Here is a 16,258-nt window from a genome sequence, read left to right on the forward strand (position 1 = left end):
TGCATCTGAATCCCTTGTTCAGCTTGTTAAAAACACAGATTGCTGGGCCCTTCCCAGAGTTTGGGGTTCAGTAGTTCTGAGCTGGGGCCCAATAATTTGCTTCCAACAAGCTCCCAGGTGACATTGATGCTGCTTGTCTGGAGACTACGCGTTCAGGACCTCTGGTTTGAGCAGATGACAGCATGTCTATGGACTTAAGTTTCTTTACCTAAAAAATGGGATTAATAACAACCTACCTTACAGAGGGAGGCAGAGAGGACTGGTCTTGGCTATGGGCTTAGGGGAGTTAGATAGGCCTAGGTTTGAGTTCTGTCTGTGTTATTTAAAGCTGTGAAGCCTCAGGCAAGTTCTTACTGTTTTTAAACCTGTTTTCTCATCTTCAAATTATCTGATATAATCATCATTTATTTAACCCTCCCAACATACCAGTGAGATAAGGCATTATATAAAACACTCAGCATGGAAATGGTCATATAATTATTAATAATGCTCACTAGAAAAGCAGCATAATAAATATTAATAATCTAATAATTATTACATTTTAGGGCCCTGAACTGGGAGGTTTAAGTGGTTTCATGGTCTGGCACAATAAGAAATAATAATAAAAAAATTATCCCAGGCTCAGCACCTGTATTTCAGTGGTTAGGCGCTGGCTACATACACTGGGGCTGGTGGGTTTGAACCCAGCACCGGGCCTGCTAAACAACAATGACAACTACAACAAAAATAAAGCCAGGTGTTGTGGTGGGTGCCTATAGTCCCAGCTACTTGGGAGGCTGAGGCAAGAGAATCGCTTAAGCCCAAGAGTTGGAGGTTGCTGTGAGCTATGATGCCATGGGACTCTACTGAGGGTGACATAGTGAGACTCTGTCTAAAAAAAAAAAGTAATAGTAATAAAAAATTATCTCAGTAGGGTTGAATAACAGAGTCAAATCTAACAGGAAAAAAGAGCACAAAGGAAATGTAAAATCCTTCACTTGGGCTCCCAAAGTCATCCTAACCTGGGCTGAATGAGACAGCACTAGCTAGAAGCCAGCATCTGTATAGTAGGCAGGCTTATGATGGACACTTATTGGTTAATTCAATAAGGCCACTTATTGACACATAGGGCCACTGGTTAATTCATAAGTGGTATTTTCCAAACCAAAGTTTTAAATCTAGAGTGAGGGTGTTGGCGTCTCTCTAAATTCAAAGTCACTCAGCTCAGTACACAAGGTCATGGTCATCCTGGAAACCTCACACTCCACAGGCGTGGAACAAGTGGAGACAGAGGGGTCACTTGGGATTCCGTGTAGACTGAAAGCAGAAACGTATTCTGAGCAAGGCTGACGGCTGAGGCGGGGACTGCTCGTCCTGAGGGAAGGACCTGGGCATGTGGGTAGCCGCAGTGAAATAGTTGGGGTGGGGGTGGGCGCTTCAGGAGGGGAAAGGCTGACTCGGTGGCCCTATGTGACAACAGAGGGCAGACAAAACCCAGCACGTTGGTGCTGACAATATCTGCTTGTGTGCAAAAACTGGAAGGAATGAAGTTGTGAGGGAAAGATTTCAGCTTAACAGAAGGCAGAATTCACTATCAGAAGAGCTGGAACCAGATGTGAGCTTGGAACTGGGAGATCTTAACGTGAATTCCAGCTTCATCATTTGTGTGAATCCAACATTCACACAGATATTCCAGGAGTATCTGATAAGTCGGCCAGTTGGGCAACAGTCAGCAACCACGGAGGGCCCAGGCAGCCACATGGAGGATTTTAGCCTTTACCTTGGGAGCCCTATTAATGCTAATATTGACATCAGGATAACAATTCCTACCTGGCTGCACTGTTTTGAGGATTAGAAATAATATGTGACCAGCATCTAGCAAAACAATTGACCCATAGGTTCTAAACAAAGGCAGTAACCCTCAACCTCACACATCATTAAATCAGTAGTTTCCCCAGAAAAGTCCATGGTCAGGCTATTTTCCCCAGAGACCCATTTTTCTTTTCTTTTTGGTTTTTGGCCGGGGCTAGGTTTGAACCTGCCACCTCCAGCATATGGGACTGGCACCCTACTCCTTGAGCCACAGGCGCCGCCCTGGAGACCCATTTTTCTAGCTGGCTCAACATCTTCCTGAAAGAGTTAAGGAATCTTTCCAAAGAGTTTACCATAACCCCAGCCAACCCCTATTATTAATATGTATTGATTTAGTTTATTGATACATATTAAATGTAATTTTTGGGGTATATGTGATCATTTTAAATCAGGGTAATTTGGATATCCATCACCATAAATATTTATTTTTTCTTTATGTTACACACATTCAAATTATTCTCATCTAGCTATTGTGAAATGTAGAATGGATTAATATTAACTATAGTCATGCTACTGAACTGTGGAACACCGGGTCTTATTTCTTCTAAGTACACACTAATACTGAACCCATTAATCAGCCTTTCTTTATTTCTTCTTCCCCCACCTTTCCTGGCCTCTGGTACCCCGCTATTTTTAGAGCCATGATCTGTCTTTCCTATTTGAATTGCCTCAGTTACATAACATGTAACCAAAATAGTCAGGCTAAAATTTTGCCTGGTACTTCCCTCTGCCTGTTCCATCTCTGCTGAAGTGTCCCGTGGGGTATCAAGCTTGGCCATTCCCTGACCTGCCGACAAAGGAAGCCTTTTATGAGGTCTTTGTGCAGAAGGACAGAGAAGGCAGCAAGTCTCAGGGTCCATGCTCCTTGCCAGCACCAGCAGGTGTAATCTCCCAAGGCTGCATTTTGGACCCATTTTCACCAGGTGTATCTGAGTCACACTGGGAAGGTACAAGGTCCAGGGAAGGGTCCTGTGACACTCTGTGGAGGTTGTTACTGCACAAGGTAGTACAACAAAGTCCTCTTTGTTGGAACATTTTATTTCCTGTGGACAGGGGTCATTCTTTGCTCATCTCCCTCTATATCCACCCAGGGCTTGGTCCTAGCACCTGAGGATGGAACCACTGGCCTGCCCGCCCACTTGCCCTGAGGCTCCTGGTAGGATGATTCCCACAGAGCCTGTCTGGGAGTGTACTTGGCCGCAGCCTTCCTGACACGGGAGTTTCAGTAGGTAGAGGAACCGGGAAGAGGCACTGTCTTCCTCGCCAGCAGGGCTGCTTCTCCCTGATGATGGACAGATAGCCACTGTTAGAGGCAAGACAAAAATGCTTGCCTTTGAAAACAGAATATCTGTGCTGTTGTCCAGGCTTTAATATGCATTCATCATATGACTTGGGAAAGATCTTTTAATATCTGAGAGTGTCAGGTTCATCAACTGTAAGATAGGTTTGATAATGAAGGTGGATGTACAGGGTGCTGTGAGGATGGACTGAGATGCCGTAACTGTGTGCACTTATCATGGTGCTCAGCTCCTGTGGGAATCACGGCTCCATGCTGGTACCAGGCCCCAGGCCTCCGTGCCGGGCATGGCTATGCAGAAGTTTCTCCCTGCATGGTAGAAGAGCCAGCTGACCTACCAGGTGGGTGGGGAGCGCTGCCCTTCTCCCACCGTCAGCGACTCACTCACTGAGACCAGTGGGTGCTGGGGAGCCATTCCTGCTACAGAAGAAGGAACCCTGGTTCAGGAGTCAGATAACTCTGTTTGGCTTTCAATTACATCCCTGCTATTTTTGCATTGTGTGACTTCATGATTATTTACTTTAGTTCTCTGAAACTTCGTCCCCTTATTTACGAAATGGGAATAATGCCAATTTATAGTGTTCCCAGGGAGCTTAAGAGTGGAATTTATACAAAGGATACAAGATCTAGCACAAAGTCGGTGCCCAATAAAAGTTATCTCCTTCTTTGGCCGTTTACTACTAGAAAGATCAGAGCCAAATGAATTTAAATGGTATCAGCCTACATATTTATATTAATTTTTAATACAATATAACTACATTTTATTATATCCTGGCCTTGACCTTCGTGTTTCCCTGATCCTGATCATTTATTTCTCTCACTTTTTTATTATAGGTGCTCTTATTGGATACGCTGCCAAATTCTTTGCAGAATGAGGCAGATAGACTCTAACTGATGTCGGGAGAAATGGATCTGTATTATGTCTCTGCAATATCTGTATGATTTGGGTCATGGAGTCTCTCTGAACCTCAGTTTCCTCATCTATAGAATGGGCATAATAACAAATTTACTAGCTGTCTTACGGCATAGAAATAAGGAATTACTACTGGAGTATTTTGCAGAAGGAATTTTGAAACTATGAAAAGCTTGCAGGTGGAGAAGTTTATTATTTGTGAGACACTATCCCCATTTTATTCATCTTTGCAACTATGTCCCTCCCCAAATCGTGCCCGAGGACTCATAGCACAGGGCAGGCATGTATAAAATGCCCAGAAAATAGCAATTCAAAACTAATTTATGGCTTTCAAAATGAAAGCTATAACCCAATTATAACCTAAGAATAAGGGGAAGGGGGAGAGAGAGCGGAGGGAGGGGGGAGGCTGGGTGGAGGGAGGGTGATTGGTGGGATTACACCTGCGGTGCATCTTACAAGGGTACATGTGAAACTTCGTAAATGTGGAATATAAATATTTTAACACAATAACTAAGAAAATGCCAGGAAGGCTATGTTAACTGGTGTGATGAAAATGTGTCAAACGGTCTATAAAACCAGTGTATGGTGCCCCATGATCACATTAATGTACACAGCTATGATTTAATAATAATAATAATAAAAAAAGAAAATAGCCATTCAATCCCACCTCCAAGGCCCCCCTCATGCTTGCTTCCTTCCCAGCATCTGATGACCTGCAGAGGGACAGCCTCCACTCACCAGAGATGGGGCCAGTCAATAGAATGGAAACATGGAAATGAAGACAGAGCTACAAATAGTACCTGGTGGGCAAGCCAGTCTGTCCAATGCTATAGTGGGAAGAGCAGAAAACCAGGCCCCTGTCTCAGAGGGATTCAGCAGGGATTTGTTTTCAAGCATTTTTGTTTGGGACTGAAAACGAACAAGAAGAAGATGACATATGAACAAAAGAGATAAAGAAGAAGAGTTAAGCACAGAAGAAAGACACAGAAAATGATCCCAGTGAGCAAAAGAGGGCAGAAAAAGGAAGAAAATAACAAGTACACAGGGCCGCAAGATGACAATCAGATTACTTAATAAAAGCTAGCGTTTCTTTAAATGGAAAACAATGCACATTGTTTGTCCTTGAAATGTGACATGCTCTCCTTTTCCAGGAATGCCAAAGCACTTCAAAGCAATGACCCACAACTGACAAAGCCCCAACACACCCTTGAGTCCCCAGAGGTCACTGTTCCTATACAACACTGCGAGGCGTGATTGAATAGCTGTTGCAAAACTTAGCAGTCACTTGCAACAGAAAACTCCAGAAAATAAACCTACGCAAGGAGAGGCAGAATGTGAATTAGGCAAGGGCCCCCTTGTTCAATAATGAAATAATTGCTCACAGCACATTCTTCCCTAATCTTTTCTGTTGTAACCATGATTCTGCTACCTGTCTCTCTCAAGGCTGCTTCAACATGTGTGCATAATCTTAGGGCCTCCTAAAGACACCGATTCAGAAGCCAGACAGTCACTTCCCTAATGCCACAAAAATAGATTCAATTTTACATACATCAGGGTGATTTCAGAAGCAATTTCTCATCTCCAGTGTAAGCATTACTTACATTTTCCCCCCCCTGAAATCTCATCCCAGTGGTTCCACAGGGCATTTTAAAAGGCACCCGATGCATTCTAGGGCATTCAAAGGATCCCCAGAGTGTTTTTGTAGCTGTCGACTGAGGATATCACATGCATTGAGAGAGTCCTAAAATATTCAGTGATTCCCGCAAATGCCAAATTTCCTAATAATTGAGTATAATAAGTCAATCAAGTTTTTTTTCTGTCTTTCTGAAAGCAGTGCCATTAAAATGAATGCGTATATACAGACATAGATGTCTGAGTTTATACACATGTATACGTCTGCGTAGGTTTCTACATCTCTGTGTGAGTGGGTATCTATGTGTGTGTGTTTGTAAATATAAAATACACATACACACTTCAATCATTTAGAATTTTGTCCCCAGCCTTTAAAATATCTTTTTCGATTTTATTGGCTATTCTTCCTCTTCCTCCCTGACTAGGTAGTATCTATTGCTGTTCTGGGTATTTTCATCTCTGGGGTCTAAATTTTGGCCCAGGGTGAAAATGCTGGTGATGCTTCCCTTTTAAAAATCCAAGACATCAGCACATTACCCAAATTTTCTTCTGAGATAAGAAAGCTTGAGACCAAACACCCATAATTTCAGGGTGACTGTGACTGTCAGACATCTCTGATAATAATCTTTTTGGCATTTCAAGTCCTCCCAGGGCACTTCTACAAATGGAAAAAAGTACACACAAGAGGCTGGACTGTACAGAGAAGCTGTTTGATGAATGGGTATGATCTGACCAGTGTTTTCAATCAGCTAGACTTGCAAATGAACTTCCCTGTCCCCGAGCCCAAATCAGGAAAGCCAGTGACACCTTAGTGTGGCCAGAGGCTCAGTGAGCTCAAGATGGCCCGTCCTCTCTTTTTCTTGCTTTTACTGTTATTTTCATGGACACACAAATCGTAAATATTTGTGGGGTACAGTGTGATATTTTAATACATGTGTTCAATGTCTAAAAATCACATCAGGGTAATTAGCCCATCCTTATCATTTTTTTGTGTTGGGAACGTTCAAAGTCCACTCTTCTTGCTGCTTGGAAATATTCAGTAAGTCATTGTTAATTATGCTTGCTGTACAGTGCTATGTAACTTATTCCTCCTATCAAGCTGTAATTTGTATCAGAGGTTCATTAATAGAATGTAAAATTAAAAGTAGGATGGTTCTTTTAAGAAAAACTAGCTCATTACTTTGCCAAACCCTCTTCTACTTTTCCTGGTCTATGTCAACATCCCTTTTCCTGCCCGTAGGGAATGTATGAATCCTAGTGATTCACCTGGATTAAAAATGGAAAGGGAGTGATTTCATGGTTAGGCAGATTGCAAATTTGCTCTGATCTCTAAGAAAAACAGAACTTAAATATTGGCTCATAAAATAATCAGTATCTGCCTTGAGACTTTGCTTAAACTCAGCATTGCCAGTAACAGGCAGGGTGGTTTCAGGTGTACGTTGATACTATGCAAAGGCAAGTGCACAGCATCATTTATCTGGTCTTTTTGCCAAAATATTGAACCTGACTGTAATCTTGATGAAACAGACAGGTAGATCGAGGACAGCTGCCCTAGACTTTAAAAAAAAATCAGTATCCTGAATTAAAAAAAAAAAACAAAAAAAAACGAAGTTGAGAGAGATGTTCTGATGAAAGAAAACAAAGAGACATAAAAATCAAACACGACATAGGCATGTTGATTAGATCCTGGGTTTAAACAAACCAGCATTTTGGCGACATTAAGGAAATCTGACTGTGGAATGGTATATTCGGAGTATTGAATTGCGCTTACATTTTATTGTGGTTATATTGAAGAACTGTCCTATTCTTAAAAAACGCATGCTGAATTCTCCCAAGGTAGAGTATTATGATGCCTGCAACTTACTTCTAAGTGGCTAGGAAAATTCTGAAAATAAAAATCTGTATACAGAGATAGCAAGAGAGTGTGTTAACCAGTGCAAAGTACACCCAGAGCAGAACGTTAAGAATGGGTGAAATGAGGTGAAGACTATGTGAGTATTCGCTTTTCCTTTTTCTCAACTTTTTAGGTAGGTTTAAATTAATCTCTCTCCCCAAACTAGTACATCAATGGGTGTGTATTTTAAAATTTCAGATTAATATGAGGTTACAAATCATCAGGTTACATTATTTGTGTTTGTTAAGTAAAGCTCAAGTTGTAGTCAATCCTTTCACCCAGGGTGTGTGCTGTATACCTTACACTGTGCCCATTAGGTGAGAGCTTACCGATGCCCCTTCCTCCTCCCCCTCCCCCTTTTCTTGTCCCCTCCCTTATACTTGAATTTTATTATATTTTTCTTTCATGGGGTATAGTTGTTTATCTATTGGTTTCATATTAGTATTGTGTACATGGGATACTGGTTTTTCCATCTTTGTGATACTTTACTAAGAAGAATTTTCTTCAACTCCATCAAGGTAAATACAAAAGATGTAAAGCCCCCATCTTTTTGTGGCTGACTAGTACCCCATGGTACACATACACCACAGCTTATTAATCCATTCATGGGTTGATGGGCACCTGGGTTGATTCCATATATGGGTGATTGTGAATTGAGCTGCCTTGAGCATTCTGGTGCAGATGTCCTTACGGTAAAATGATTTTTAAAATGATATGACTTTGTTTCATATGGAACCAGAAAAAATCCTGAATAGCCAATGCAATTCTAAGAAATAAAAACAAATCTGGAGGCATCACATTACCAGACTTCAGGTTATACTACAAGTTGACAGTGATCAAAACAGCATGGCACAAAAATAGAGATATAGATCTATAGAATACACTAGAGAACCTGGAGATGAACCCTGCCACATAGCACCATCAGATCTTTGATAAACCAAAGGAAAGCATAAAAGCATACACTGGGGAAAAGCATCCCTAATTCATAAATAGTGCTGGAGGAACTGGTTAGTCACATGCAGAAGACTGAAACTGGACCTGTAACTCTCACCAAAAATTGACTCTTGCTGGACAAAGGATTTAAATTTTAGACATGAAATGACAAAAATTCTAGAAGAAAGTGTGGGGGAAAACTCTTAACAACATTGGCCTGGGAAAAGATTTTACAAAGAAGATCCCCTTGGCAATTGCAGCAACATCAAAAGTAAGTGAATGGGACATGACCAAACTAAAAAGTTTCAGCACAGCTAAGGCTACAACAATAAAGCAACAGATAGCCGTCAGAATGGGAGAAGATATTTGCATGCTATGAATCTGACAAAAGGCTGATAACCAGGATCTACAGAGAACTCTAACAACAAGAAAAGAACAAACAATCCCAGTTATAAGTGGGGAAGAGACAGGAGCAGGCCTTTCTCTGAAGAAGGCAGATGAATGGCTAAAAACACATGAAAAAAATGCTCATCATCCCTAATCAACAGAGAAATGCAAATCAAAACCACCCTGAGACATCATCTAACCCCAGTGAGAATGGCCTATATCACAATGTCCTGAATCTGCAGATGCTGGCGTGGATGTGAAGAGAAGGGAATGTTTATACACTGCTAGTGGGATTGCAAACTGCTACAGCTTCTATGGAAAAAAGGATAGAGAGTCCTCGAAGAGCTAAAAGTAACCTTCCATTTGATCCCTCAATCCCATTACTAGGGTTCTGCAGATTAATATTTCAAAACAGCAATTGCTTCTATCAAAGTCCTATATTCTAAACCTGGGTAGCCATAAGGACTCAATGAATGACTTTTACAAAATCCATCTCCCTCAGTCCTGCCCCATAATTCGTCCCCCAGGATATTTTCATTCAGGAGTTAAGGTGTGGAGCCCAGATTTGTGCATTTTGAAACCTCCCCAGGTGGGTTCTGTGCTGTACTTGAGGTTAGGAATTATGGGCCTGAATTACTCTCGGATCCTGATTGTCAGGAAGAAACTGTGTGGCTCTGGGAAGATTAGCAAATACACTTAGCCTTGGCTATACCTACAAAATGGGAACGTACTAAGAGTCTCACAGGACTATGGTGAGATGAAATGAGAATACGTAGTGTTTGTTTCCTTTCTTCCATTATCTTTTTAGAGATCCCCATCATCCCAAACTGATCATATCTTAAGTGCTTTTTACGAAATGTGGTTTCTTCCATTTGCAGTTTCCATGGTAAATGGAGGACATCCATCTATGCTCAGATCCTGCAGTACCCAATTTGGGGCAGAGGCTGGGGAAGCCCGTCTATTAACTGGTGTCCATCATGGTTGGAAGAGAAGAACTGTGAGAAGAAGAAGCAGCCAGCTCTCTCTTGAGTCTGATCTGAAGGAGCCCAGGCAGTCCTGGGGTTCTCCCATGGATAGGGTTTAACCCTGAAATCTTAACCACTCATGGTAGCTTGAGCTTCTTTGTTTACTCTGCCAAGAGGACTCAGGTGGTCTTGAGTAAAGGCTACTTGGAGCACGGGCCGTGGCAGAGCCCACTGGCCACGGATCGAGAGGCAATAGCGTCCAGTCTGGGTGTGTGACTCACCAGCTGGGGAACTTTGCAGTGTTGCTTCTCTGAGCCTCCTTTCCATTCAGAATGGAAACTGTGATAATCCTTGACTCACTCTCCTAACCTGGTATATGTGAAGCACAGTTCTGGAAGTTTTAAGTCACTCAATTCAGTACAGCACATTTTTCTCCTTAAGGGCACAGCCACCTTACTCCTCCTTCCTTTTTAACTACTGTTATTTTTAACCTGCCTCTATTTATGTCCACAAGCTTTTAGAGTGACTTGCTGTCATTTACATTGGATTTGGGCTAGATTCTCAAATACCCCATTTTCACCTTTGGACAGTCTGCTCCAAATCTTTGCAAAGGGGAACCTTCATCATGGACCATCTCAGGGAAGCATCCGGAACTCATGCCTTATAGCAGTTGACCATGGTGAGGGGTCCACAGAGGAAACACCAGGGCTAAGCTGGACCACAGGGATCCCTTCCCCTTAGTTGACTCAACTCACTGAATCCGTTGACGTCCTGAGAGCTGGAGGAGAAGCCTTCCTCGTTGCGGCTGGTGCTGAGCTTGGTGGTGGGTTTGTCGGCCGAGGCTACAGGCCCCATCTCCCTCTGGGCTCCACTCTGTGTCTCCTTCTGCTTCTTGGCCAGCTTCCTTTGGGACATGTGCAAGGGGAAAAGCCACAGTCAGATGGTGACAGTTGCATTAAAGTATTGGGAAGATAGATTTCTCTTCTTCCCAACCCCTCACCTTCAACCCCCAAATCTGGCTCATTCTCCAGAAATAGAGTCAAGGCAAGCCCTCCAACGTCAAGGTGGAATAGACCTAGGTCCTGCTGAAGCCATTAATGGGTTCCATTTACTCAGAAATATGAGCCTCATGCTGCCCTATCCCAAACAACAGTCATGTTCTACACTTGATCTTAACAGAGGAACTTGGTGAGATGTGTGTGGTGTTTCTGCCACTCTCCTTGCAGGGCGTGGGAGAGGCTACAATGGCCTTTCTGTTTCTGTGGCTCTGAATGAGATTTACAATGGAGCCTGGCCTTTCTCAGGGGCTGAGCTTATAAAAATCCCACCAAATAATGATAGATACAAAGGGGCCGGTGGCTGGCAGTGGGTGAGGGTTGAGGTTAATCTCGTAGCAGAGAAGGAGGAAATTTACAGCTGGACTTGATGTGTAGTTACCCCCATAACAGAATAACAGACCCTCAGAACCAGATGGGCATCATAACAATGATAGTGTAAAATAGTGGTTCTCAAAACTTTGGTGTGAATTTGAACCACTTGAAGAGCTTAGCAAGCACACAGGATCATGGAAGTGGGATGGGGCCTAGACCTCTGCATGGCCCCCAAGTTCCCCAGGTGATTCTGACAATCATCAGCTTTGCCTCAGGCAGACTTGGGTTCACAGCCTACCTCTACTGCCTGCCAGCTAGCTACATGACCTGGGTGAATCCCTTTACCTCTAGACGTCCTGAACTGTTCTTTTGTATACTGTGGCAAATAACAGGACCAGTCTTACAGAGTTTCAATGATTAAATGAGACAATGCATAAAACACACAGAGCACAGTGCCCACCACATAGTGAACATTCAAAACACAGCGGTTGCTATTCTTGTCAGTATATTCTTGCCAACCGACCCAACTATATGCCAACAGCCCCACTGTGAAATCCCATCTTTCTCTGAATTCTGTCAAGTGATGGACAGACTTTAATACCTCATCAGGGACCTGAAAGGTTAAAAAGTTCCTCTTTAATGGATTTGAAATCTACTTCTCTTAAATTTTAATTGCTAGGTCTTAGATATAAAAAGACTAACCCCTCTTACATATTGCAGTTATTCAAATATTTCCAAAAAGTCAACCTGGTTCCTCTGAGTTTTCCCAACATATGTACATCTAAATATAGTTCTTATGTTCCTATCACAGGAGAGGCGATAGGTTAGAGATTAAATATCCAGAGGGTACATTTCTCCAGGTCTCCTGGAGCCATCCTTCACAAAATTTGGCTTCAAATTCAATGTAGGTCTCTCCTGTCTCAACACAGAAAGAACAGGTGTCCCAGAGAGGTCCAGTTCCGTGCAATATAGACAATAATTTTCCAATGTAGATCCCACCTGATCGTGAAATAGGCAGTTTCAAGAGGTAATGAGCTCCCTGCCAGAGGAAGTATGAAAGGAAAGAATAAACCTAGACTTAAAAGTGTTTTAGAAAAGTGCATCTAGGGCCAGTAACAGTTTGATGGTATCTTCTCTAAAACATGGGTCTCATGATCTAGGACCAGACGGTGCAGAAGAATGACAGATGCTACTCAAATAAGGATAATGCAAGGAAAGTTTATTCATAAAAAGACTATTGGGAAAAGAGGGAAGAGGGTAAGGGACCCATGATGTAAGTCAGCAATAGGAGAGCTGCATGCCACCTGGTGGATCCAGAGGGGACAGAGGAAGAGTCACCCACAGGAGACGGTGTGAACGGAAGCAGTGGTTTTCTCTTGAGGGGTCCAGCCAGTTCTGGGCAGCCTCCTAAGGAGAGAGCCAGAGGAAGACAGGCTCTGACTACACCCTCCTCCCTTCCTCTGAGCTCCAGTGGTGGTCCTCATTAGCTAAACCCAATGCAAAGCTAGAGGGGGCAAGCCATGGTTTGATAGGGGCCATACAGGACACAGTCTGGAAGCAGAGAGCACAGCAGAGAAAGGTGGAGAAATCTGGCTCCAGGGATCCTGACCAAGAAGAGAAATATTTTTTTATATCCCTCATTTTTGGCCTACAATAAAATTCTTCCTTTATTTGTTTTTCAAGATGGGCCTGGAGAAAGAAGGACACTCAGGAATGGGAAGGCATCTTTCGACTGTAATGCTCTGGCCACAGGCACAGCGTGCTGCTGGTGAGACGGTTCCAGGCCGAGAGAAAAGCAAACGGAATGAAGCATTGGGTCGTCCGGGCCCTTCCTCAGCACCAACAGGCAATTAGGGAAAGTGGGAACACTGGCGAAAGAAAAATGAGTAATCTGCTGCTGATGACATTTCAAAATTTTATTCTTCATTTATTATCAAAAAGGAGTGTGTTTAAAAATGTATATGTGACCTTCTTAATCATAAATTTGAAAAGATATATGGCAGCTCCTTTGCCTCTGTCTGAGCTCAGCTCACATCACCCCAGCAGGAAATAAAAAGAAATCCGATAAGAGAGTTAACTTTAAAACTATAAATGAGTATGTATTGGAGGCTTTGATATTTCCTTGGGGACAGAACTTCCAGCCAATCTTATTCCACTCAGAATAAAATAACATGGAGAGGGTTGTCTTAGGCACAAATCACTGCTTTCCAGAGGAATAGTAACAATAAAAAAGGCCTTGCTGTTTTTATGAAAAATGGCATTTTATAGAAATGTTTGGGTAGTTCTGAACACCTGTATTTAAAAAAAATGAAAAGCTAAGCCTCCCCCACAATGTAGATATTTAAAAGCTGAAAAGCTAACTTAGTTGATTTAAAGAATCAGGTCCATGGCATCCTCAGTGCCCCGCTCATGGCTGACACGGCATGTTTAGGGTGGTGATGATGCTGTGTGATAATCTGAAGAAGTAGAGGCAGATGTTCTGGCAATAAGTAAACACAGCTCCAGGAAGGAAATGAATGGGGTGTATGCAAAAGAAACTAAAACACTAAACCATAGTTTGGGGGCCTATCTCTATTCTTTCAAAATTTAAGATATAGATTCTTAAAAACCCTCCCAGTAACACAGGAAAGTTGATCTTCATTCCCGTAATCAAAGAGTTTAATTTACCATTCTTCTAAAAACTTTTCCTCATGAACAATCTATGAATAGGGTCTACCAGATCCCCAAACTATGGGGATCCAGGTTTCAGCTCAGCTGTATCCTCTACACCCATCTCCTTTCAGAAAACATCAGCTACCTCTCCCCCTCCCCCACTCATTATTCCTCAATACTCTATCTTAATATGTCCCCATTCTTTCCCCCCGGTCACCTCCTGTTTATTCTCCAAGGCTCCATGTCATTCAAAGGTCACATCTCCTTGGAGCCTTCCCCCGCTCACCTAGACGGACACACAACTTCCTCCTCTTGGCTGTATCAACCATTGAACAACATGCATTGGTCTCTGCTAAATGTAAGCAGACCATATCTTCTTGACCTTGACCCTCATGGAATACAGAGACTAAAGGCAAAGGCATTAAATGGATAAATATGAAAAATAAAGATAAATCACAAAGATGATGGATGCCAAGAAGAAATACCAGGAGCTCTGAGAGAGTGAAAACCTGCTTTGAACCCTGGCGTGAGATCAGGGAAGGCTTTGGTGCCATATCAACTAAGAACCTGTCTGGCCAAATTGCAGTCATCCAATCCTCTCACCCACTAGGAGGAGAGTCTCTTGGGAGAAGGGCTTTTGACTTTTGTACCTACTCCAATTTCTTGCTGAGTGCCTGGCACACAGCCAGTGCTCAATAAATTTGTTGCACAAATTTATATTTAAAAGCCTATGTGGCTCAAAGGAGTAGGGTGCCAGCCCCATATACTGGAGGTGGTGGGTTCAAACCCAGCCATGGCCAAAAACTGCAATAAATAAATAAATAAATGAATGAATGAAAATAAAAAAGCCTATGATCTGAAGTGTAGAAAAGATGGTTATCCTACTCTGAGCCCAAATTATAACCACTTGAAAAGTAGATTCGTGCAAAGAAAGAGAAGAGAAAACCTGTATTAAATTAGTCTGTGACCTGAAATATTTGTACCTAGGAATATTTTTATTTTAATAACTTAACATTTCCCTCTTGGAATGCTTTCAAAATTAATGGAGTAGTCACAGAAATCAGAGATTTTTTTTCTCCCTAGAGCCCACAGAATATCCACAGCTATAGAATTTTTTTTTAGCTCATAAAATAGTCACATGGCTCATGGGATGGTTATATAATTTATGGAATCCTCAGAGCCTTCAAGACTTAAGAACTTATGACTTTCCAAACTTCGGGATTTTTTTTTCTCTCTAGTTGTTCTGAGATTCTTGCCAATTGGGTCACACAGTTTCGCCAGCAGGGGGTACCAAAAGCTGGTAAAAAGACAGCATGCCTAAGTCTGTTTATTCCTCAGCAGGGACAATTCCAGAGCTGAAGGATGTTTTAAGACACGGCCATCCGAAGTTTACTGCTTTTGACAGGTAAGAATGATGTGACGTGGCCATAGCTCTTGGAATCTTTCCCTTTAACGGATCGCTCTGAGGTCTCTCCGACCTTTGCTTGTTAGCTGAGTGAGGGGTAGGCAGCAGGGGACGTGCCCATGATGGACGGTGAGTCCTGTCATTTATTCTGAGCACCGCTCTTTACAAGGGCTCCTGGCAGGTGGAACGGCTCCAGGGAGAAGGATGAAGACCTGTTAGAGGTGCTGAAGTCATGTGATGAGGCGAGGCGTGTGTGGAACATTCAGGGATATTCCTCACGGAGCAGGAATGCAAAGGAATGCTCTATTCACACACCTGACAGCTGGGTCTGTGTGGCCCCAGGGGCCAGAATTAGCACCAGGTTGGTTTGACACAAGGCAGAAATTTCTAGAACAGCTTTGGTCCCTTTTGGAAATGCCTAATGCCTGAACCGCCCTTCCCCTGTCTTCTTTGGCTGTCTTTTCTTCACTTTATAAGGCCCAACTCCAATGTCCCTACTCTTGTAAGTCTCTGCCTCCTTTCTAAAGTTAGTGGTTCCCTTCTCTTTGCTTATAACTTATCGGGCAAACAGTTAATGAGCACCTACTTTGTAGTAGCGCTGTTAGAGGGAAGGAGATGATGAGGTGAAAAGCCAGACATCACTCCCGCTCTGTTTATACTTTTGCAAGTATTGAGATCCCCATCCTGGGAGGAGTTCAAGTAGAGACTGGGAAACCACTTAGGAAAAAAGGTGGTGGAGGATTTTAGCATCCAGGTTCTGCAACCTCATTGAATCTGTTCTGGGCTGGGGACAGGAGGACCCAGCCAATTGTGGGGGGAGTGTTGGAGGTTCCATTAAGAGTTTTTCTGGACTGTGAGGAGGTGTACCCACTCTTTCTGGGAGACGTTGATTGAACACACTTCCCCTTCCCCACAGGCTCTTCCCTGGGCCCCTCCTCCATTGGAGGAGCGTCTCTGGA

The 16,258-nt window shown here is 42.8% G+C and overlaps 1 protein-coding gene across 7 annotated transcripts in view; it reads right to left on the reverse strand.

Moving 5' to 3' along the window:
• PTPRT (protein tyrosine phosphatase receptor type T) overlaps nt 1-16,258 on the reverse strand; it is a 1,115,914-nt gene that overhangs the window by 114,839 nt on the left and 984,817 nt on the right. For all 7 annotated transcript variants that reach the window (XM_053574016.1, XM_053574013.1, XM_053574015.1 and 4 more), the window contains one exon: nt 10,628-10,776. In XM_053574016.1, coding sequence (XP_053429991.1) covers nt 10,628-10,776 — 149 coding nt within the window. The remainder of the gene's footprint in view (nt 1-10,627; nt 10,777-16,258) is intronic.

The sequence above is a fragment of the Nycticebus coucang genome, chromosome 21, assembly GCF_027406575.1.
Source record: "Nycticebus coucang isolate mNycCou1 chromosome 21, mNycCou1.pri, whole genome shotgun sequence".
Classification (NCBI taxonomy): Eukaryota; Metazoa; Chordata; class Mammalia; order Primates; family Lorisidae; genus Nycticebus; species Nycticebus coucang.